At 42.3% G+C, this 24,833-nt stretch overlaps 1 protein-coding gene across 2 annotated transcripts in view; it reads left to right on the forward strand.

Moving 5' to 3' along the window:
* ppl (periplakin) overlaps positions 1-24,833 on the forward strand; it is a 67,067-nt gene that overhangs the window by 29,658 nt on the left and 12,576 nt on the right. Inside the window, exons 5-17 of one of the 2 annotated variants that reach the window (XM_055651771.1) lie at positions 2,298-2,423; positions 3,265-3,306; positions 3,542-3,703; positions 5,097-5,204; positions 10,300-10,395; positions 11,183-11,305; positions 13,476-13,622; positions 15,514-15,668; positions 16,479-16,576; positions 17,980-18,009; positions 20,464-20,621; positions 22,337-22,515; positions 24,691-24,829. In XM_055651771.1, coding sequence (XP_055507746.1) covers positions 2,298-2,423; positions 3,265-3,306; positions 3,542-3,703; positions 5,097-5,204; positions 10,300-10,395; positions 11,183-11,305; positions 13,476-13,622; positions 15,514-15,668; positions 16,479-16,576; positions 17,980-18,009; positions 20,464-20,621; positions 22,337-22,515; positions 24,691-24,829 — 1,563 coding nt within the window. The remainder of the gene's footprint in view (positions 1-2,297; positions 2,424-3,264; positions 3,307-3,541; positions 3,704-5,096; positions 5,205-10,299; positions 10,396-11,182; positions 11,306-13,475; positions 13,623-15,513; positions 15,669-16,478; positions 16,577-17,979; positions 18,010-20,463; positions 20,622-22,336; positions 22,516-24,690; positions 24,830-24,833) is intronic. The other variant, XM_055651772.1, reaches the window with a different exon arrangement.

Raw genomic sequence — 24,833 nt, forward strand, 5'->3', positions numbered from 1 at the left:
CCGACTCACACTTCTATGGGTTGTGGGAAGAAATAGACATAGATAGGGGAGACAGTCAGAGCCTTTTTCCCAGGATACAAATGTCAAAGACTAGAGGGTATAGCTTTAAGGTGAAAGGGGCAAAGTTTAAAAGAGATGTATGGGGAAGTTTTTTACACAGAGGGTGTAGCTGGAATTCTTTGCAGGGGGTGGTGTTGCAGGTGAACTCATCCCTTATACTGAGACTTTGCCATCTAATTTTCTATACAGACTATAGTGTGTGAGCAGACAGACTCAGCATCCACCCCAACAATCTTACAGTTTTCCCAATTTCACCGAGTATACCATTTAATCTCCCCAGATAAGACAATTCTAACCACATAACCATATAACAATTACAGCACGAAAACAGGCCATCTCGGCCCTACAAGTCTGTGCCGAACAACTTTTTTTCCCTTAGTCCCACCTGCCTGCACTCATACCATAACCCTCCATTCCCTTCTCATCCATATGCCTATCCAATTTATTTTTAAATGATACCAATGAACCTGCCTCCACCACTTCCACTGGAAGCTCATTCCACACCGCTACCACTCTCTGAGTAAAGAAGTTCCCCCTCATATTACCCCTAAACTTCTGTCCCTTAATTCTGAAGTCATGTCCTCTTGTTTGAATCTTCCTTATTCTCAAAGGGAAAAGCTTGTCCACATCAACTCTGTCTATCCCTCTCATCATTTTAAAGACCTCTATCAAGTCCCCCCTTAACCTTCTGCGCTCCAGAGAATAAAGACCTAACTTATTCAATCTCTGTAACTTAGTTGTTGAAACCCAGGCAACATTGTAGTAAATCGCCTCTGTACTCTCTCTATTTTGTTGACATCCTTCCTATAATTGGGCAACCAAAATTGTACACCATACTCCAGATTTGGTCTCACCAATGCCTTGTACAATTTTAACATTACATCCCAGCTTCTATACTCAATGCTCTGATTTATAAAGGCTAGCATACCAAAAGCTTTCTTTACCACCCTATCTATACATGAGATTCCACCTTCAAGGAACTATGCACGGTTATACCCAGATCCCTCTGTTCAACTGCATTCTTCAATTCCCTACCATTTACCATGTACGTCCTATTTTGATTTGTCCTGCCAAGGTGTAGCACCTCACATTTATCAGCATTAAACTCCATCTGCCATCTTTCAGCCCATTTTTCCAAATGGCCTAAATCACTCTGTAGACTTTGGAAATCCTCTTCATTATCCACAACACCCCCTATCTTGGTATAATCTGCATACTTACTAATCCAATTTACCACACCTTCATCCAGATCATTGATGTATATGACAAACAACAAAGGACCCAACACAGATCCCTGAGGCACCCCACTAGTCACCTGCCTCCAACCCGATAAACAGCCATCCACCATTACCCTCTGGCTTCTCCCATTCAGCCACTGTTGAATCCATCTTGCTATTCCTGCATTTATACCCAACAGTTGAACCTTCTTAACCAACCTTCCATGAAGAACCTTGTCAAAGGCCTTACTAAAGTCCATATAGACAACATCCACTGCTTTACCCTCGTCAATTTCCCTAGTAACCTCTTCAAAAATTCAAGAAGATTAGTCAAACATGACCTTCCAGGCACAAATCCATGTTGACTGTTCCTAATCTATTTATTGAACATCTACTAATCTGTTTTTAAGGAATTTACATTGTGGGTAATCTTGAATGTCAGTGAATAATTTGAACCCTATCTTGAGAAAGGTTTATCAATGGGATCAGGAGCAGGGCTGGCTTTTCTCTCGCCTCTTCTTCCCACTGTCCAATAAATCACACAGTCAAGAGCTAGGCATAAAAGCAGCAGAGTGCCTGAGTACTTCAGTTTCCTGATCTCCAGTTCAATAGGTAGAATCTTTGAAGAAAATTGTTGAATCAGGAGAGATTAATGACATTAACTCACTGAGACAAAATGCTGGAGTAACGCTGAAGAGAAATAATGGGCGATGTTTCGGGTCGAGACCTTAAATGTCACCCATTCTTTCTTCTCCTGAGATGTTGCCTGTCCCGCTGAGTTACTCCACCATTATATGTCTATCTTCGGTGTAAACCAGCATTTGCAGTTCCTTCCTACACATCAACTCACTGATATTTGGAAAATGGAAATGTAAGATTCTGGTAAGGTAGTTTAACAGGGTGGATGCTAAGCGGCTATATCCTCACACTGGAGAATCAACAATTACAGGGCAGAGTCTCCTTGTTGCTTGTTGTGAAATTCTTCATGTACATTTTTCCTGTGTCTGTTTGTTCCTTCAGGCAGAGCTGAACAATGGAGGCTTTGGAAATGAATTACCTTTTGTCGATCAGCAATTGGAACACCACCAGCTCTTCAGCAAAGAGGTTGAAACAATTGGGGATCACATCAACAAGAATGAGAACACGGTAAAGCAGGTTTCTTTACAGATACAGGAGGGAATGTGCAGGCCAAGAAATGTATAACCTGAGTAATGGATCAAACAGCAGTATTTGTTTGTGGTATCCTAAATCTTTGCATCCAATTGGTAATCCTTCAAGGATGTTGAAATTTAATTTGATAAGATACTAAATAAAATAGAAAAGCAAAATAACTCATGCTGGAAAATCTTGATGTCAGGTAGCATGGGTGGAGAAGAAAACAGAATTGGTTTCAAGATGATTGTCATGGCCCTATTCAAGAAAAGTCATTGCCCCACAAAATTCAGCTGATGAATAACCTGTTGTCGTATCCCTTGCTTTTATCTCCTCTCTCTCCGTCCTTCCCCCACCCTAGTCGTCATACCTTTTTCACTGTCTTCTTTTTGTGTTTCACTGTCTGTAAAACTCATTATCACCTACCCCACACCCAACAAGGGACCATTGTGGGCTCCATCTTTTCTTAATCATCTTTGCTTTGTGCATATCTTTCATTCATTTGTTTTATGTACTTTCTATATCTCTCATTTCCCTTTCCCCTGACTCTCGGTCTGCAGAAGGGTCTCGATCCAAAACATCACATATTCCTTTTCTCCAGAGATGCTGCCTGACCCGCTGAGTCACTCCAGCTTTTTGTGTCTATCTTTGTCATATTCAACACCCAGGTAACATTTCCTGTACGTTCAGTAATCACTCACAGTAGAATGATTTTCTATTTAGGCTTGTAATGTGGGAGGTGAGGAATGGAAAAGATAGTTTCCTTAAAAGTGAAGTCCTCTTCAACATGTTACAGTTCACTATCTGTTAAAACACTCTTTTATTCTTTTAACAGGATTATATCAGTGGCATCCAGGTGAAGTACAACAAACTATCGGTGAGTATGAGACAATTTTGTTCCAAAACTGTATCAATTGTGTTCACAAACCAATGTCTTAGATTGGCTTGGCAGTATTAATTAATAATTGAGCTGCAATATTAACAATATCAGGGGGGATAGTGGCTATTATTCGAGCTTGGTGTTGTAACTTGAATCTGACAGGCTGTAAAGCCACCGTGGTGCCTAATAGTATCAGCTGTTGGTCAATGTCCATTTGCTTTCTACTGTGCAGAAAGGGACGGAGCAGCGGCAGAAAGACTTGTTAAGCCTCCGTGAATACATGCAGAACTGCACCAATGAGCTGTACTGGATGGACACCCAGGAGGAAGACCGCCTGCGTTATGACTGGAGTGACCAGAACCTGGATTACAAAAACCGCCATCGACAGTACGAGGTACCTCAGCTGTACAGATGATCTTTTGAAACCCATTCTCAGGATCAGGGAGACCGTGTCAAGCTCAGCATTTGTTACCTGTCCCTAGCTACCTTTGAGAAGGTGGCGGCAAATCTCTTTTTGATCAACTACTGCCCATCTAGTGAAAGTACTCCCACGGTGTTGTTTTCTAGGGAGTGCCAGGATTTGATCAAAGAATGACAAAGGAACAGTAACATATGTCCAGACCAAGATATCATGTGACCTGCAACACCAGTTGCACGTTGCTCTTTTGATCTCCATGCCCAAGAAAATATATATCAGCCGCAGAGGAAGTGGAACAAAGGTTCACCAGATTCCTGAGATGGTGAGACCATTGCATGAGGAGAGATTGATCAACTAGGACTGTATTCAATACATTTCTTTTATTTAAATGAGAGAGGATCTCATTGAAATATAGCAAATTCTGCCAAGGTTTAGGAGATAGATGTGGGGAGGATGTTTTCCTGACTTTGGGATCCAGAACAAGGGTCAGAGTCTGAGGAATAGGGAATGTGATGTTTATGACTAAGATAAGAAATTTCACTCAGAAGGCAGTGAATGTGTGCAATTCTCTCTCACCATGCCGATTTACAACTCACGTTTTTGCACATGCTCATGTCAATGACAGAGTTTCTCCTCCAAAATGTAGTGGTAGTGGAAGGTCTCGTTCTTGGAAGTTACTTTTTAATTTATTGATGTTTCAAAATCTAGTCATCGCAGGCCATGCCAGCATTATTGGCTGAATTGCCCCTTGATAACTAAGTGGATTGCAAGACTATTTTGAAGCATCAAGCAAAGATAGTGGGCATTTCGAAGCATCAAGCAATCATACCTATGTATATGATTGAGCAGGTAGAAATAATTGGTAAAACGGTTTCCTGAAGGAAATCAGAAAACATATCTGCAGAGAATGAATGGGTGATTGTTTGAGTTGAGATCCTTCTTCAGAGATCTGATCATAGAAACATAGAAAAATAGGTGCAGGAGTAAGCCATTCGGCCCTTCGAGCCAGCACTGCCATTCAATATATTTCTGGCTGATCATCTAAAATCACTACCCCGTTCCTGCTTTTTCCCCATATTCCATGATTCCTTTAGCCATAAGAGCTAAATCTAACTTTCTCCAGGGATGTTGCCTGTCCCGCTGAGTTTCTCCAGCATTTTGTGTCTATCTTCGGTTTAAACCAGCATCTGCAGTTTCTTCATGGACATCAGTAAACCACTTATTTAAAAACATTATGTTAAATAGTTAAACTAAAACTAAACTAAATGATAAATGTTACCTCTGCAAGTGTGGCAGAGATCCTGTGCCTGTAGTGGGAGGGTAGGGGGAGGATTGGCAGCGTCTCTGACACTTTGCTTGCATTTTGCAGAACTTTGTGAACCGACATCTGGAAGCTAAGGAAGCAGCTGTTACCAAACTTCATGATGAAGGCAACAAACTGTTACAGACGAAGCACCCAGGAAAGAATGCTGTGGAGGTAAATGGGACTTGAACCATGGCTTATAACTGCAACAGTATAATGAATAACGCTGCCTTAATATCTGGCAGAGACAGATGTAGAAATGGCATCCCCGTACTCCTAACCATCAGCTAGTTTAGTTTAGAGATACAGTGCAGAAACAAGCTCGTTGGCCCACTGAGTCTGCGCCGACCAGTGATCCCCGCACATTAACATTATCCTACACACACTAGGGACAATTTACACTTCTACCAAGCCAATTAACCTACAAACCTGTACGTCTTTGGAGTGTGGGAGGAAACCGAAGATCTCGGAGAAAACCCACGTGATCACGGGGAGAACTTACAAACTGCATACAGACAGCACCCATAGTCGGGATCGAACCGGTCTCCGGCGTGGCAAGCGCTGTAAGGCAGCCACTCTACCGCTGTGCCATCGTGCCGCGCATAATTCAGTTTGACATATTGCTTTCTAAAAGCAATTACTGCAGATGCTGAATATCTAAAATAAAACAGAATATGCTGGAACCATTCAGCAAGTCAGGCAGTCACGGTGGCGCAGCGGTAGAGTTGCTGCCTTACAGCGAATGCGGCGCCGGAGACCCGAGTTGGATCCCGATTACGGGTGCTGTCTGTACGGAATTTGTACGTTCTCCCCGTGACCTGCGTGGGTTTTCTCCGAGATCTTCGATTTCCTTCCACATTCCAAAGATTTCCAGGTTTGTAGGTTAATTGGCTTGATATAAATGCAAATCGTCCCTAGTGGGTGTAGGGTAGTGTTAATGTGCGGGGATCGCTGGTCGTCGTGGACTCGGTGGGCCGAAGGGCCTGTTTCCGTGCTGTATCTCTAAATAAACTAAACAAGGTTATTGTTTCAGAACCGTATCCGTTCATAATAATCTAAGGTTATTTTTTAAAGTGGCTGACTTGGTTTGTGACTCTTCCATCACAAATTACAAAAGTAGAATAAGAATTCTCATGAAAAAAAAAATTATATCCAACTCATCGAGTGGAAGTTGAACGTTGCACATTCCCAGGGATTTTTTTAAGTTGATGGTCCTTGTACTATGTTGTTTTGTGAAGTTCCCATCACGTACTCTGTAAAGTGCAAACCTACATCGCGAGCAAGAAGTAACTGCTACCGTATGGTCGCTATTACATTATAGGCAACTGTGCCTACTGAGGCTATCCTTTAATTAGTGTAGTGTCTTTAACAGGTATTTGCTCCCTTACTTGCACTTGAAAAAGCATGTATTAGAATGACCAAGACATGAACCTAATTAATTTGCCGGTATGAACAATGCTTGAAGACCTTTCTACTTTGCTCCGCACACGTTCTCAAACCCTTCCCAGACTAAACGCCAGGGGTGATGTGATGGCTTCCAACCAACTGGAACCACACAACGTGTACAATGTCGTGTCTGCCTTTTGAAGTCCACTATAATTAGTACCCATGAAGACTCCAAAGTAAGCATGAAGCTACAGCAGGCAGTGAAGAAACCAAATGGCATGTTGGCCTTTATAACAAGAGGAGTTGAGTACAGGAGCAAAGAGGTCCTTCTGCAGTTGTACTGGGCCCTAGTGAGACCTCACCTGGAGTAATGTGTGTATTTTCAGTCTCCAAATTTGAGGAAGGACATTCTTGCTATTGAGGGAGTTCACAAGGTTAATTCCCGGGATGGCGGGACTGCCATATGCTGAGAGAATGGAGCGGCTGGGCTTGTATACTCTGGAATTTAGAAGGATGAGAGGTTATTTTATTGAAACATATAAGATTATTAAGCGTTTGGACACGCTAGGGGCAGAAAACATGTTCCCGATGTTGGGGGAGTCCAGAACCAGGGGCCACAGTTTAAGAATAAGTGGTAAGCCATTTAGAACGGAGAGGAGGAAACACTTTTTCACACAGAGAGTTATTAGTGTGGAATTCTTTGCCTCAGAAGGTGGTGTAGGCCGGTTCTCTGGATACTTTCAAGAGAGAGCTAGATAGGGCTCTTGGGGATATGGGGAGAAGGCAGGAATGGGGTACTGATTGTGGATCATCACATTGAATGGTGGTGCTGGCTTGAAGGGCCATATGGCCTACTCCACCTATTGTCTATTGTCTATAAATGGTTTACCAAAAAGATGAGAGCAGTTGAGAGCTTCACGCTAATTAACCTTAAAAGACAGGATGTACTTGATTTGTTTACTTCGCATCTCAGAGGCACCAAAACGCTAGGGAGCAACAAAATATTTGTGGCATGAATACAGAGTGTCGGAGGTTCAGCAGCTCAATTCATGGCCATGAGATGCAGCAGCAGTGTTGTCCTAACACACAAAGGCCCATCCCATCTGAGAACTGAGAATTAACGAGAGATTGTGAAGGGCTCATTGCCTACTGGCAAGTGCACTTTGAAGAAGCCTCAGCCAGGTCGCTGCTCTTGAAGAAAATGGATAGATACAAAATGCTCGAGTAACTCCGGAATTTTGTGTCTATCTTTGGTATACATCAGCATCTGCAATTCCTTTTTAATATATAAGATAGACACAAAAAGCTGGAGTAACTGAGTGGGCCAGGCAGCATCTTTGGAGAGAAGGAATGGGTGGCGTTTCAGGCCGAGACCCTTCTTCAGATGCCTGAAAAGCCACCCATTCCTTCTCTCCAGAGATGCTGCCTGTCCCTCCAGTTACTCCAGCGTTTTGTCTCCCTCTTCGGTTTAAACCAGCATCTGCAGTTCCTTCCTACACCTTTTTATTACTTGATGTAAATGGTCTTGGCTTCATCCTGCGACACCCTGTCTGGTCTAACCTCTCTACCATCCCAACCAATGCATTGGAAAGGCCGTTTGCCAGGTGAAAAATAGCAAGGCCTGTGGAGCAAATGTTTTCCCTGTTCAAAACTTGTCGGAGATAAATTTAAATCAAATGTTTGGGAAGAGGAGGATATGGCATGGAAATGTTAGGCATGGCAGGAGACGAATCCAAAGACAGTAACGTTGTGGTTCAGATTCCCTTAAATAGACAAAAACGCAAATAAAATCAGTAATCAATTAGTAAAATCTTTATTTCGCCAGGTGGGTGTGGTAGTGACTTACAGTATGTAGATACAGACTATACAGAGCAACTCTCATCCCCACACAAAGGGGCAGTGTTTAAGTAGATATATTTACACCTCACTATTCAACGATTCAGCAATACTTTATCTACAGAGCGTAGTACAGCCTCTTGCTTCTTACGATTGACAGCTTCTTAAGATTGACAGGTTCTTCGGAGAGAGGAAGCATTGGCCCATATATGGTTATGATGGGAAGGCTATTTTTCTGCAGATCAAGCATTTTGGATTTTTTACTTTAATGATGCACATTATAATCTTATAGAGCAAGGGTAGGAGCAGAGTGTATGAACATCCTCTTAATGTTTATATTATAGAGGAAACATTCATGATGTTGTGCTTCTTATCTCGCTTGTGTTATGGGGTAAAGAGCATAAACATCTTTGTTAGCCTTAATAGTGTAATAGGATCTGGCTTTGCAATTTATAATAGGAGAAAGGAAACAGCCTGTCTTTACTTCTAGTTTCAGCTCAATCCATTTTTGTAACTTTTAAACCGTTTAAACTTCCTCAGTAATAACAGAGTAGTCATCCTTTCTGTCTGCAACAGGGAGTGTAAAGGTGAGGCTCCTCTCAACCCCGTCCCCCTACTGGCCAAAACCTTGCAGTGTGAACTCCATCCAAACTTCACAAGGGAAGTGCTTACAGCAGTATCAATCACTATATGTGGACCTTTTTGCCTTTACAAAATACTTTCATTCAATGATCAAGAATGGCGTATCCTTTTCAATTGTGGAAATCCATCTCCATCTGGCATCCAGTGCGTGATGGCATGTAGGCTGTGATTCCATCAACAAACCCAATCTGAGAATGGACTGCGCCAAGCAAGGTTGCAATAAAAGCCTGAAGGTTTTTCTCAGTCTACTCTGCCACAAAGCTGCATCTTACCTCCAACACTTTTCCTCTTGGGATGGACCTTATCTGCTGGAGAAATGGGAGACTGTTCACCCAACGATAACCCCACTCCATGGCCATTACAATTGCAATTTTGAGCTGCATCACACAGGCTGCACTTCCGGATGTGTATGTTCAGAGTCCTGAACTGCAAGCCATGGATGGCTCATTCACCAAAGCATACAAGACCATGAACCTTTCACCTAATATCCACCAAGCATAGGTACTCTACAAGTCTGTCCCTGTTATATAACACTTCCCTCCAACAATAACAATCCATGCTGAGACCATATGATGACAGCAACAATGTAATTCACTATAATGTTCGGCCACTACAAATCCCATAGAACTGAAGTGGAAAGGAATCATTTTCGATCCCAAGGGACGGCCTAATGAGAATGAGATGAAGGAGAAGGACTACCTAAAATACCAGGACGAGGCATATGAATTCCTTGTGCTTAAAAGAAGAGCCCCGACCACGTCTCTCTCTCTTATTTTTCTCACTAGTGTGCACAATTTGATATTAGTAGTGTGATAACTTCAGAATAATCATACCCATAGGATGCAATTACTGCAGAATAACTGTAATGCCGCTAAGATGTAACACCACCTCCTTTATTCAGTGAATTACTACAATTCCCCCTTCTTACTTTCCCTTATCTTCTACTTTCCTCAATTAGGCTCGGGGGAGGGGGGAGGAATTAAGTGTTGAAAGCCTTTTTTACCCGATCCATTTAGCTCGGATGACATGCGCAAAACTTTGGAAAGTTTCTCTCGGAGTCTTTCAACAAAGACTCAACGAGCTCTTGTCCTGCTTTCTTCAGTCATAGTCATCTGAGTCACAGCACCAATTCTGTTAAAGAAAACTTTAAAACGCACCACAAAGATCAGGTAAGGCAGTCAAGACTTTATTTAAAGACATCAAATTCATCGATCACTGGGAGAAATCGTGTGTGTCAGATAGTTTTTTTACATTTGCAAGACCTATGGTTATTGTTGTTGAGAAGCTTAATCTATCATAAAAACAATGCTATCTTGCTTCTGCTGTAAATGATCGCATAGATATTTCGGGAAAGTCTTTGAGATCACTTTGACCAATGCTGAACCCTTGACCGTGTGTTTGCCAGGCCCACATGGAAGCCGTACATGCTGACTGGAAGGAATATCTCAACCTGCTGATCTGTGAGGAGAATCATCTCAAAAACATGGATGACTACCACAAGGTAAGTGGGGTCTGTGGGGGAATCGGTCTGTTCATCCCAGTTGGGTTATGGCGACTCACATCTTGAGTGTTTCATTTTCTTTGATTTGATGATTTGAGGTAATTAAAATGATTCCAGTCATATAATCAACGGAGTGCTGGTCTTTCTGCACTGTATGCTCCCGCCATGTCATATGTTGACGTGCAACCACTTAGAAATTCTGAACAATCCTCAATTTCGATGCAAGATGCAGCGGAATTTGTGGCAAGTAACTTTTGTAACTTTGTTGGCTCCAGAAACGTGGAGACTCTTGTGTACTGCCTCGGTGAGGTCTGCTGTGTTAGGTCTAGGTCTAGGTGAGGTCTGCTTTAGTGGGTTGTATGCAAAACAAAGCATTTCACTGACAATAAAGTAACGTTGAATCATTGAAGTGAAACAGAACAATTAAATTGATAATTACAGCAGTAGCAGCGATTTAGTTTAGTTTAGAGATACAGCACAGAAACAGGCTTTTCGGCCCATCGAGTCTGTGCCAACCAGTGATCCTCGCACACTAACGCTACCATACTCAAAATATTTAATTATATCAAGCCAATTAACCTACATATCTGGTAAAGACAGTTGTAGGAATACCTGTAAATAACAAACTCTATGCTTTGCTTACAGTTTACAATCCTGTCCCCTCTATTTTACCTGGAATTGATTCAGAACTGAGTATAGTCTTTCTAAACAATTTAGCCAACAAAAATGACACAGTGTCTGTACAATATTACAAATAGTCACCTTTTTATTATTTTTAATCCTTTAGTATTACAAAGACTCGAAGGACATGCAGGAGCTTCTCAAAAAAATTGACAACGATTTGGATTTGAAATACAATCCAGAATTCAAAGATGAATTCCAGCTTCAAACTCTGCTCCGGGACCTGGACGTAAGTAGAAGCAGTGTTGGTAATGCAGAAGTTGACCTTGAACAAGTCATGCTTTGATACTACACACCCTGCCAAGGTCAAGGGGTAAACGTTGAACACTAATTTCACTTTGGAAATCCTTGGAACAGAACTGGGCTTCACTTGTGGTGCACTGAGTGCTGCAGGGGCAATATTTGCTTGGCCCTGTTCACTTAAAGAATGCAGGGTGACTATTCTGGTAACTTTTTTAGTTTAGTTTAAAGATACAGTCCGGAAACAGACCCTTCAACCCACTGCAAGTCTCTGCAAGTCTCGTTAGCATCTGCCAATGTTTCTGAGGGAAAATGACAGGCATTCCAATGGCAGAAAGCATCCACTTACCATGGGCACATTGTGACGTATGCAGTGATCGGGATCTTGTATGTGCTGGGATTACCTCCTGTGCTGTTGGGAGATCGCCTTTCCAATATTATGTCGCCTTTCCAATATTATGCCAACAGTCCTAAAACAAGATTCACAACCCCTTTGTGATGGAAGGAACGGCAGATGCAGGCTTAAATTGAAGGTAGTCACAAAATGCTGGAGTAGCTCAGCGGGACAGGCAGCATCTCTAGAGAGAAGGAATGGGTGACTTTTTGGTCGAGGCCCTTCAGACTAATGTTAGGGGAGTGGCTGATACAGAGATAAAATGCAGTCAGAGGCAGTAAGGCTGGTGGAAGAACTGGGAAGGGAGATGGGATGGAGAGAGAGGGAAAGCAAGGGCTACTTGAAGTTAGAGAAGTCAATGTTCATACCGCTGGGGTGTAAGCTACCCAAGCAAAATATGATGTGCTGTTCCTCCAATTTGCGCTGGGCTTCACTCTGACAATGGAGGAGACCCAGGACAGAAAGGGCAGATTGGGAATGGGAGGGGGAGTGCTGAGCAACCGGGAGATCAGGTAGGTTTAGGCGGACTAAGCGGAGGTATTCAGCGAAAATGTCGCAGAGCCTGAGCTTGGTCTCGCCGATATACAGGAGTTGATAGCTGGAACAGCAGATACTGTAGATGAGGTTGGAGGAGGTGCAAGTGAACATTGCATCACCTGAAAAGATTGTCGGGGTCCTTGGACAGAGTCGAGGAGGGAGGTAAAGGGACAGGTGTTGCATCTCCTGTGGTTGCAGGGGAAAGTACCTGGGGAGGGGGTGGTTTGGGTGGGAAGGGATGAGTTGACCAGGGAGTCGCAGAACGGGAGAAAGGGGTGGAGATGGGAAGATGTGGCCAGTAGTGGAATTCACAACCCCTTTCAATGGGGATTCCAAACTTGTGGATTAGATGGCAAAGCCTTTCAGTAGACCATGTCCACGTTGACCATTGCACCCATCCATATTAATCCCATTTACCTGCATTGGAGCCATGGTCATTAATGCCTTGTTCAATCAAGTGCAAAGTGTAACATCATTTTAATGTTTCTAAGTGGTTTAATGATTTTTGTTTTACTTTTATTTAAGTTATGCCATCCTTTGTAATAATGTACATCAATTGAAAAATATTTAAAAACTCTTAATCAATTAAGGAGTGTGATATGAGTCAAAACTCCAACCCCAACTTTACCCTCTGCTAAGATTGCTAGGGACATTCTACAATCCTTCACTTGGGGTCTACTTACCATTGAGATCCCAAAGCCCACCTTGAGGGTGTTAATAGCTGGTTGGATCAGCCTTGTGCATCTGGTCCAGGTGAGTTTGGGAGTGTGGGGCCCAGCCAAACCCAGCCTTTAATTTAAGAACCCATGACCATCAAAGTTTCAGTTATATTCTCCAGCTCAGTGGCATTGTTACTGAATAACTCACAGTGGCAGAGACCCAGGTTCATCTCCCAAATGCATCACTTCACACATGTCTGAAATTAAATTCTACCGTGCGGTTCCCGGAGGTTCCCAGAGGTTTTTGTCAGTCTCCCTACGTGCTTCCACTACCTGCAACCTCCGGCAACCTCCGGGAACCGCACGGAAACCTTGGGTGCGACGCAAAGTCTCCAGAGGTTTCCGTTCCGGTTTCCTAAGTGGGACAGGGGCATTACAGTCTGAGGAAGGGTCTCGACCCAAAACAACGCCTGTTCCTTTTTTCCAGAGATGCTGCCTGACCTGAGTTACTCCAGTATTTTGTGCCTGCCTACCTTACTTAGTGCTGGCTTCTGCTTTGTCTGCTACAGGATCAGGACCGAGCATTGGACAAGTACGATAATGCAGTGAAAACACTGAAGAAACGCAGTTGCCAGGTGATGCCTCTGAAGTATCGCCGAGCCAACCCTTCCAAGGCTGTCCCAGTTGAGGCTCTCTGTGATTTTGATGCAGAAGAGGTAGGGACATTTTGGTTTGATTTGTACCTTCTCTGACTTGCAAAATCTAGCAACGCCAATGGATTGTTAAACTTGCACCTCAGAGGGCGTCCTTATATATTCTAGTCGTTCAATCTAGCATTTCTTTCCCATTGAATACATTAGGTTTTCTGCTGCATTTGCTTCTGTTTTTGGATGAGCAATAAGTAAGTTGATTTATTTAAGATACAAATCCAAATGCAAGTAGGCTAATGCTATAATTTTAGCAGCAGGTATTGTAATATTCCTTGAACTACGTACCTACTAATTATTTATTTAAGAAGGAACTGCAAATGCTGGAAAATTGAAGGTGGACAAAAGAGCTGGAGAAACTCAGCGGGTGCAGCAGCATCTATGGAGCGAAGGAAATAGGCAACGTTTCGGGCCGAAACGTTGCCTATTTCCTTCACTCTATAGATGCTGCTGCACCCGCTGAGTTTCTCCAGCACTTTTGTCTACCTACTAATTATGATTTATACAACATCCTTTACCTGATTGGGAAGTCAATGGATTTGAATTTTTAAGCATGTTCTCCCCAATGGTGTTTTCATCCCAATATGCAGATAGCATCTGGAGACATAAAATTGCTAATAGTTAATTGTAAATAGAAACTTAGCAATGTAAGGTGTTGTTAATTTATCCCATTTTACTAACACCAGCCGAAAGAACTACCTACCCACGTTCACTCCACAGCCTAACCCCACTTTTCAGCTCTTGGTTCTCACTTGCTCATTACACCAGGTCAGGTATACAGTGGGTGCTCTTTAAATATCCAATAGGTTTCTATCTCATCCAGCCATTCGGACAATGCGTACTGGACCCCCAGCACCTTCTGAATGAATAGTCAATCCTCCAAATTTACCAAGGCACCAAAAGCAATGAACTTGAAGCAGATGGCTAGATTAGTTTAAAATGTGTTTAAAATTATGTGAATTTGAGTGGACAGGAATGATTTTCTTTTACAAGAGTTGTTAATTCGGGACATTTCGTCAAATAAATTAGAGTAATGGAGTTGCATGGCAAAGATACAGACCATTCGGCCCACCATGTCCATCCTGCCTGTTGTTCCTTTCTACACTAAACCCATTCATCCTCTTTAGGTCCATTGATTGCTATGCCTTGGGTAGTTTTGGAGGATTGCAACTTTGGTGTTGAAGGAAAGCTTCAGGAACCTGGGAATAAGTGGGTTACACAGTCCTTCCAGCTTGTTCTAGATTCGTTGAGATTTTGACGAGTCTATTAAATCTATCTGTCATGGCTCCATACCCTTTTATTTCTTGTCCATCATTATCAGCTTTTAAAGTTAGGTTTTGGTAAAAGCTTTTTCTTCAGAAACTAAATATTGTTTCATCAATATAATGAAAGGTGGAGTCCACCCAACTTAGAGGGAGAGTGATAGAAATGTTCCTATTGCTGTTTTAAACAAACAGCTGGAGGTGCTCAGCGGGTCATGGGTCAATCAGCATCTGGGGTGTCAACATTTCAAGTCGTGTCTTGCATCGGGCCAAGAAAGCTCAATCATTCACCAGTCTCCAGGCACTGCTTGAGCTGCTGAGTTCCTTGTGTAAGTTGGTAGTTTAAAAATACACCGAAGATAGACACAAAATGCCAGAGGAGGAATGGGTGACTTTTCAGGTCGAAACCCTTCTTCATTCTCAAGAAGAGTTTTGAGTCGAAACGTCACCCATTCCTTCTCTCGGAGATGCTGCCTGTCCCGCTGAGTTACTCCAGCGTTTTATGTCTATCCTCCATTTATTTGTTAGCATCAGATTCCAGCACCTGCAATTCCTTGTGTCTCCATTGTTGCTGTAAACTGATTTGAATTGGCGGTGATTATTTGTCAGCAAACCATTCTTTCACCTTCTTTTGGCAGACACACATTCAGCGTGGGGAGAGCTATACACTGCTCAAGAACATCAATGGGACCCACTGGGAGGTGGCTGATTCAGCAGGTCAGAAGCAGAAGGCCCCTGCTGTTTGCTTCATAATCCCACCAACTGACCTTGAGGCAGTAGCAATTGGAAATGAGTAAGTCTGCAAAACATGATGCTTGAGCATAGCAATTAAGCTGCCGAATCGTTGCTCCAGCGATTCAAGTTCAAACCTGACCATGGCCACTGGCCATTTAAAATTCAAGTAATTCAAGAGTATTTAATTGATCAGAGTTTAATCCAAACAAAAGTAATTTGAGAGGACAAATGTAAGGAGAGGATATATAATTAACAACAAGATCTTAACAGCATTGATATGCAGAGGGATCATAGGGTCCAAGTCCATAGCTCCTTGAAAGTTGTAACAAAGTGGATATTGTGGTAAATAAAGTATTTTGAAAACCCAGGAGAAATTAGAAGGTGAAAGAAGTAGACTTGATCATGCAGTCCCAAGGTTAATGAAATGGGAATATAGTCTCAGTATAGGTACAGGTATTGGTGAAACTACTGTAAACGCCAAACTTGTTCACTAATCTCCTGTGAGGGAGCAAACCAGTTGACTCCAAACCCAGTTTGTGGTGGACTCCTAATGAACTATTCCACAGTTCCGGAGCAATTACGGAAGGATATTACGAAACCCAAATCCTGTGATATTGGTCAAAATGTATGGATAAGCGTAGGGGATGGAAACTTATCTTTGATTGTAGGCATTGAACAGATATTCATCTCCATTGTTTGGGTTTCAAGTGTCCAAACCCCAACATTTCTCAACCACCAGTTTAGGTTTTTTGATCAGAGGACATTTTTCTCTCATGATATTTTTAATGTTTTATTGTAAACTTGAGGGTTTACGTGCTGGGTGATTTGTGGATCGTGAACTTCTCATTGCTCCCTTTGCTTCGATCAGCATCACCAATCAATACAACGCAGTTAAACTGAAGAGCAGCACTGCCAAGAACACTGTCCAGAAGAGTCTGAATGGACTGAAACATGTGAACAAACCAGGTTTGTTTTATGATATAATATATAATGAAATAAAAGTGCAGATGCTGGTTTATACCAAAGATACGCACAATAAGCTGGAGTAGCATTGGGGACGGGCAACATCTCTGGAGAAAATGGATAGTTTTAGTTTTAAAGATACAGCGCGGAAATCGGCCCACCGGGTACACTCTGACCAATGATCCCCGCACATTAACACTATCCTACACACACTAGGGACCGTTTTTACATTTACCAAGCCAATTTACCTACACACCTGTAAGTCTTTAGAGTGTGGGAGGAAACCAAAGCCCTTGGCGAAAACCCACGCAGATCACGGGGAGAACGTACAAACTCCGTACAGACAGCACCCGTAGTCGGGATTGAACCCAGGCCTCCGGCGCTGCATTCGCTGTAAGGCAGCAACTCTATCATTGCACCTCCTTGCTGCTCTAACAAGTGATCCCATTTTCTCCAGAGATGCTTCCTGACCCACTGAGTTACTCCATTTTATGAACGTTTTTGGATGAATAGAAGAGTTTGCAGAGAGATCTGGTTATTTGTTTTTCTCATTGAATCAATGTTAACATTAAAAAAATCTCTATGCATGAATTTTGAAATGAAGTCATCTCAAGTCAGTCATGTCATGATGTGCTTTCTCCTTCCTAAATGGGTGTAATTGCTTTCTAAGTTGTTCAATCTCCACCATAACTTTTTAATCATTTACATGTAAACACCAGCTTTTTTCTTTTTCTGGGAAACAGTGCTCCAGCTTAGTAAATTTAGATTTATTGAAGGTTTATTGAAGAAGAAAAACATTTAGTTTTTCAATTGAGTTTGATGGACTATGGGAATCCTAAACTGCTAGTAGTGCTGGATGCTCTTATCTTATTTAATTTCATCACTGCTGAATAAATGTAGAAACATTCCCTGGCAGTGAAGTTCCAGTACTACTTTTATAAAAATGACTGTAATTTAGTTTGAGATCCAGTGTGGAAACAGGATCGCACCCCGACCAGCGATCACCCATACACTAGTTCAATTGTACAGACTACGGGCAATTACTAAAGTCAATTAACTTACGAACCTGCACATCTTTGGAATGTGGGAGGAAACCAGAGCACCCGGAGGAAACTCACGCGGTCAAAGGGAGAATGCACAAACTCGGTACAGACAGCACCCATAGGCAGGATCGAACCCGGGTCTCTGGCGCTGTAAAGCAGCAACTCTACCGCTGTGCCACTGTGCCTGTTTACCATTTCTGTAACACGTAATAATTTAAAACTAGTTAATTACAATGGCATGCATCACCCTTTGCTTAAGGACGTTGAGAATGTTATGGGTCGGTCATGGGTCTTTACTGTAGAAACTACTGGCTTGTTTTCATCTGAATTGAAGTTGTTAATCTTTTCCTTGCTCTTTCACAGCAGCGAAGACCACCACGGTTCCTGGGTCAAGTATGTAACCTTTCTCTTAGTACACCTGCCGGTTAGATTTTTTTTTTGTTTAGCTTTATATCACCAATAAGAGTAGTCTGGAATTGCATGGAAATGCACAAAACTGCAGATGTTGGAATTGTGAGCAAAAAAACAAAGTGCTCACAACACTCAACAGGTCAGTTAGTATCAGTGAAGGGAGTGAACACATGACATTTTCCCCCTGACCCCATCAGTCTGAAGAAGGGCCCCGATCCAAAATGCCATCTGATCATTCCCTCCACTGATGCTGCCTGGCCAGATGAGTTCCTCCAGCACATTGTTTTTTTGCCAAATTACATTGCAGTATGAAAATCCATCCTGAAACACATCTGGGGAATGCGAGCCGAGATGGAGGAATATAGTGATCTGTGAGGGTTGTAGGGCAGGAAGATGTTTCAGATACAAGGCAGGTCAAATCCATGGAGGGACTTAAAAACAAGGATGACCATTTTAAAACAGAAGTTTAAATGGAATGGGAGTCGGGTGCAGATTGGGGGTGTTTATGTTTGTCTTGGTGCAGCATGGAATGCAGGCAGCAAGATTTCAGATGGAAAGTGAAGGATGTGCCGTGGTTAAAATCAACTACAAAGTGGTAACAGCAAGGTTGAGGGTCTTAGCAGCAGATGGGCTGAGGCCAGGGAAGAGATGGCCAATTTTATTCTGAAGAGGTGCAGATGAAGTCGGAGAAATATTGCTTTAAGATGGGGAAATTGCAAACAATCTGCCTCAGCCAGAGGCATTGAACAGAAAAGTGCCAGTATTTTGGGATAGTGTTTTCAGTGGGGACTGTAGATGATGGCTTTGGTCTACACAATGTTTAATTGGAGGAAATTCTAGTTGAGCCATTTTAATGCTTACCATGTTTATATGAAATCCATTTTGGGGAAGGTAGATCCTTAGTTATGTGATGGTAGCCATCTTATGTATACAGAGATTCCTGCCTCGAGTCATAAAATGTTTGACTTTGGGCGAATATGTTTGATGGATGAAAATGGAAGACATCTCAGCTAAGTTGAGATTGGCTTCCTGCCATCTTTCCAGGGGTCACTGAAACTATGACCAGGGTAGCCTGTTCACCTGCTTTACTGGTTGAAGAAGGGTTTGTGGTTGTGAATGATCCGCCAAACAAGGAAGCTCAGTCTTAAAGGCAACAAATCAATTCACTCATCAGCATGATCTTTGCTGTTACTAAAGTTCAAGCCATAGTGTTTTGTATCTTCTTAGTTAATTTGATTATTGTTAAATTCAAGTACAATTTAAGCACAGTTGACCTTTTTAGCATATTTGGAAATATACAAAAGCAGTCATATCTAATGGTCTCTATTCTAATTTATTTGAGGTATGAGGGATGAATAATATTTCAGTGATCATCATGTAATTAGGGTAAATTGAAGCAAAATCTAATGACTTGCTCTCAATGAAAAGGCATTCCATAGTCTCCAGGGTTTTCTTGCTTATGATTTTATGAGTAGAGATAGGGAAGTAATTCTTGATTCTGCTCTCTGTACTGTTACCTCCTAGCCACAGAATTCTTTAGGTACGGGATGTGTTGGCCGAACACTGTTTATTTTAACTTGCATAATCTTGCCATTTTTGCCTCTCACCCTGACCAAACATCCTAGCTCTGAACTCTTACTAACTCTCTTTTAAAATTACGCCCAGTTGTCAGCTGTCTCTGTACCCATAAACATCTGCTCCCAATCTACTTTTTGCCAGGTCCTCTATTAAAATTAACCTTCCCCCATTTCAATAATTTAACTTGAGAACCAACCTTATCCCTTTCTGTAAACATGAGCCAGAGTCAGTGTGTGATTTAAACACATCTTTAATGAGCACTTAGCAGCATTGAGGACAACAGGTTATCAATGCATCCTGGCTGCTCGAACTGAAGTGCTGGGAACGGGAGTTAGTATAAGTGTTATAGAGGGGTGGAGTTAGTGTTGCTGGCTTGTGTGTGATTGGCTCACATGCACCATCAATCTACACTTTCCATGACTACCTTGAAGATTGAAGAATTCTGGTCACTGTTCTTGTAGTATTCTCCTGTCGACACTTCCACCACTTGCTCATATTCCTTTCCTAAGATAAGGTCAAGTACTGCCCTGTCTCTAGCAATATTATATCTATATATTGTTTCACTACATTTTCTTGGACATACTTAGTAAATTTCATCCCATCTAAGCCGCTTGCACTCAGGAAATGTCAGCTAATATTAAGAAAAGATAACATGCTCCATTACTAATACCCTATTTCTCCTATACCTGTAATAACTGGACCGGCATCAACACAGTCTGGAACTGGTAAAAGGCGTTTTAGTTCTATAAGGTTTGAAGTGGGTTACAGTGTATTCAAGTAATGGGAAAGGAACTGGGAACCACCATGATGTTCTTTGTAAGTTCCCCATTTTAACCACATTTCATTCTCTGTGGACAGACACCCAGGACCAGCAGTGCTTGAAGTTACTCTCCGACTTGGATAAAATACAGAGTGATACCACCAAACAGGAGAAAGCAATCCAATCCTGTACGCGGCCACCTCTGGAACAAACAAAGCCTATCCAAGATGTCAAGGATCGAATTCAGGACCTTAAGGTACTACTTAAAGTACTACTCAGCTGCCTCTTATATAGAGGTAATGCTACCTTAAGCTCTCTCAAAAATACTTCACATGGTGAAGTATGGTGTTACAGGAAACACATCAATCATTTTATACAAAGGTTAACACCGAGAATAGACACAAAAAGCTGGAGTGTCTCAGCGGACCAGGCAGCATCTCTGGAGAAAAGGAATAGGTGACTTTTCAGGTCTGGACCCTTCTTTAGTCTGAAGAAGGGTCTCGACCCAAAATGCCACCTATTCCTTTTCTCCAGAGATGCTGACTGACCTGCCGTGTTACTCCACCATTTTGTGTCTATCTTCGGTGTAGTTCCTACCCTATACATTATACAAATGTTAATGACCATCCATCACGTTAGGAGCATAACATGATTATATGTAGGCACCTGAAAAGGCAGACATGATTCTTGTTTAACATCTTGGGCAGTGTACATCATCTTCAACAGAGTAACACTGAAAAATGTACCCAGGTACTACACTTCACTTCACTCCTGGTGTAAGATTTGCACTCATCATTTCCTGGCAAGTGAGCTGACTCTGATTTGGTAATCTGCATGATCTGAGGAGTGGTTTAAATCAAGTTCTAAATGTTGCACTTCATGAGCTGCCTGTGATGTACCTTTTAATAACATTTGTAGTAGCACTTGATGTTGATATCCAAATATAATAATAATATATATCATTTTTTGAAATGATGGAGAGGGGTGGGGTGGGGAGGTTGGTGATCTGGAGCCTGAGGTGAAGAATGTAAGAACGCAAGCAAATAAGAGCACGAGTAAGCCTCGAGTAATGGAGGGGACTCCGAGCCTGCCCCTCCATTTAATATGACAGTGGCTGCTCTATGCGCAACCCCTCAACTCTTGAATACACCCTCCTTAAGCACCATTTGAACTCAACCTATGATGACACAGTTTGTAAATATTAAATCCTGTTTCATTCCTTGCATGCCCTGCTCTCCCTCTGTCTCCATATTTAACGGGCAGTTTTACATTATAGACATCTCAGCATTAAATAAAGATGGCACAGTGGAGCAGCTGGCAGAGCTGCTGCCTCACAACCAGACCTCGGGTTCTGTCCTTGTGGAGTTTGCACGATCTCTCACTGACTGTGGGTTTCTTCCGTGTGCACAGATTTCCTCCCACATCCCAAAGGCTTGCAGGATTGTAAATTAATTGGCCTCTGTAAATTGCCCCTAGTCTGTAGGGAGTTGATTCAAAAGTGGGATAGTTACCGTGGACTTAGTAGGTTGGAAGGACCAGTTTTCATGTTGTATCTTTCAATCAATTAATGAAACAATCAAAATACTCCTCAACATCTTATCAGTGCACATTTGTAACAGTTTCTTCTTACATTCTTGCTTTCTTATTTAGGTTATCTTGCCATGGTCTTAAATCTGAAGTTTAATGGGCTATTTCCAGATTAAACGTCAGCCCGAGTCATGTGTGAAATAACTGACACATTCCTTTATAATGGACAGAAAACTCATTGCACTTTCTTCACATGCCACTGATGGCTTAAAGTGGAATATCTTTGAAATATCTTTGACCCACTTGCTTTGGCATTGCATGAAGTAGATCAAATGGGTGTTGAATATGTTGAGGTTTAATTTTCTTTTGTTGCTTTAAGTGAATGGACACTTTGGAAATATGAGTAATATTACATCTGCTCTTTTAAAATTCATTTCCCTCCAGAACATCAATGGTTCGCTAAGCCAAATTGAATTATCAAAGATGGCAAAAGAGAGAGATTGCCAAAGTTTCCTTGCGCAGAACCCACAAGTAGCTGGGGCACCTCAGCTTCGCTCCAAACTGGACGACACAAACGACAAGTTTGACCAAGCCAGCCTCCTGCTCAACAGCTCTGAAGAGAAGTAAGTGAAGTTTGCTCTTTGTTGCGGCACCATTGCTTTCACCATGCATTATGGGGAAGGTGAAGGGGGAAAGATGTTATAGGAATCGTAGTGGTAACATTTTCACACAAAGGGTGGTGGTGTATGGAACGAGCTGCCAGAGGAGGTAGTGGAGATAGGTGCTATCGTAACGTTTAAAAAACATTGCAACTTTTAAGAAGCATTTTAAGAAACAGGTTCATGGATAGAACAGGTTTAGAGGGATATGGACCAAGTACAGGCAAGTGGGACTAGTGTAGATGGGACATGTTGGTCGGTGTGGGCAAGTTGGGCCAAAGTGCCTGTTACTATGCTGTATGACTAAATGCCAAACACAGATTATAGCCCAGTTCCACCACCGTTAGTGCTGTTGCTGCAAAGCTCCAGAGTGTGAGGATCCTAGGTCTGACCCTGATGTCCAGCGCTGTCTCTGTGGAGCTTGCGGTTCACCCTGAGACCAGAAGGATTTTCTCAGGTGCCCCAGTTGCCTATTGTTGATTGGTTAATTGGCCACTGTAAATTGAACCTAGTTCCACCAAGAGGGCCTGAGAACTGGGAGGGCATGTGAGAGGGCATAATTGGGGGACTGCTGGGTGTGCTCGGAAAGCTGACATATACCCGATGGGCCAAATGGCTCCTAACGTGTCACAAGATAACACAAGTATTAGGGATGAATGGGTGCTACAGTAAGGTCTTGTGTTTGATTCTGTGTGGAGTTTGTAATTCTATCCACGACTATGTGGGCTTCCTCTGGGTCCACCGATGTCCTCCCACACCTCTATAGTATGCTGGTAGATTAGTGGGCTGCAGCAAATTATTCCTCAAGGGTAAGTATGTGGCAAAAGGATCAAAGGCTAGTTTACCGGGAAAGTAGAAATGTAGAGGTGAATAAAGAGAGGCTGAATGTGAGCAATGGGATTGCTCTCCTGGGAGCCAGCATGGAGTTGAAGGAATGACTGGCCTCTTTCTTTGTCTTTATAAGTGTAAGGTGACAAATATTGTTGAAAGTTCTCTGAACATTAGAACCCACAGATTATTCCAATATACATAACAAAGAAAGGGCTATTCAGACAGAGATCCACATTGAGCAGGATAAATCTTGTAACTAAGGTTAAGAAACAATTAGACAGATACATGGATAGGACAGGTTTAGAGGGATATGAGCCAAATGCAGGCAGGTGGGACGAGGGTAGATGGGACACATTGGTCGGTGTAGGAAAGTTAGGGCGAAGGGCCTGGTTCCATGCTATAAGACTGACTGTCTCTAAGTCTTGGGTGGTTTCACTAAATCATTTTTTTTTCTTATGAACCTATTTATATGGTAACAGACAAGGACCAGGAGTAAAATAGCCATGGTGAATTGCAAGCCCCATTGCATTCTGCCAACTGTTCTTTTGCAATAAAGTTATGAGAGAAATTACCCAAGGCCTCGTTGCCCTGTTTCATTTCCCACAAAAGATCTCACTTTCTTCTGGGCAGAGTGTCAGTAAGCTTCCATGCTTATACCATCAGATATTGAGGAATAGATCAGGTAGACACACAGTGTCTCTTGCCCAGAGTAGGGAAATCGAGAACCAGAAGACATAGGTTTAAGGTGAGGGAAAAATTTAAGGTGAGGGGGAAAATTTAATAGGAATCTGAGGGGTAACTTTTTAACACATAGGGCGTTGGGTGTATGGGACGAGCTGCCAAAGGAGGTAGTTGAGGCAGGTACTATTGCAACGTTTAAAAAACATTTCAACAGGTACATAGACAGGACAGGTTTAGAGGGATATTGGCCAAACGCAGGTAGGTGAGACTAATATACTGTCAGGTGGGACATGTTGGCCGATGTGGGCAAGTAGGGCAGAAAGGCCTGTTTCCATGCTATATGCCCATTTATTATGTACGTCCAGGTATGGGTGAGCAAACAGTGTCTTTCACATTATAAAATGCTTTGAACTTGGCAGGAAAAGATCGCTGGTTGCGGACTTGCGAGTGTAGTTCTGTTATCTTGTCACCACTATCTCTACCATCCAATACTTGGAGTACGAGTGGTGCATCAATTCAGATATATTCTGGACTCTTGTTGTTTATTAACAAATGTATTAATGCTGTTTTATATTTTACTCCGTAATCTTCAGTCTGGCAAACTCACTAAGTTATGTTTCTTCATAGGGCCCAAGCGGTATATAAGCTGGAAAACAGTTTACAGAAGGGCAGAAACACACTGTCAGAATTTGAAAATAAGCTGATAAAGGATCAAGTGATTCCAGATAGCAACTGGGGACTGGATTCCAAGAAGCAGGAACTTGAAGTGA

The sequence above is a fragment of the Leucoraja erinacea genome, chromosome 20 (assembly GCF_028641065.1).
Source record: "Leucoraja erinacea ecotype New England chromosome 20, Leri_hhj_1, whole genome shotgun sequence".
NCBI lineage: Eukaryota > Metazoa > Chordata > Chondrichthyes > Rajiformes > Rajidae > Leucoraja > Leucoraja erinaceus.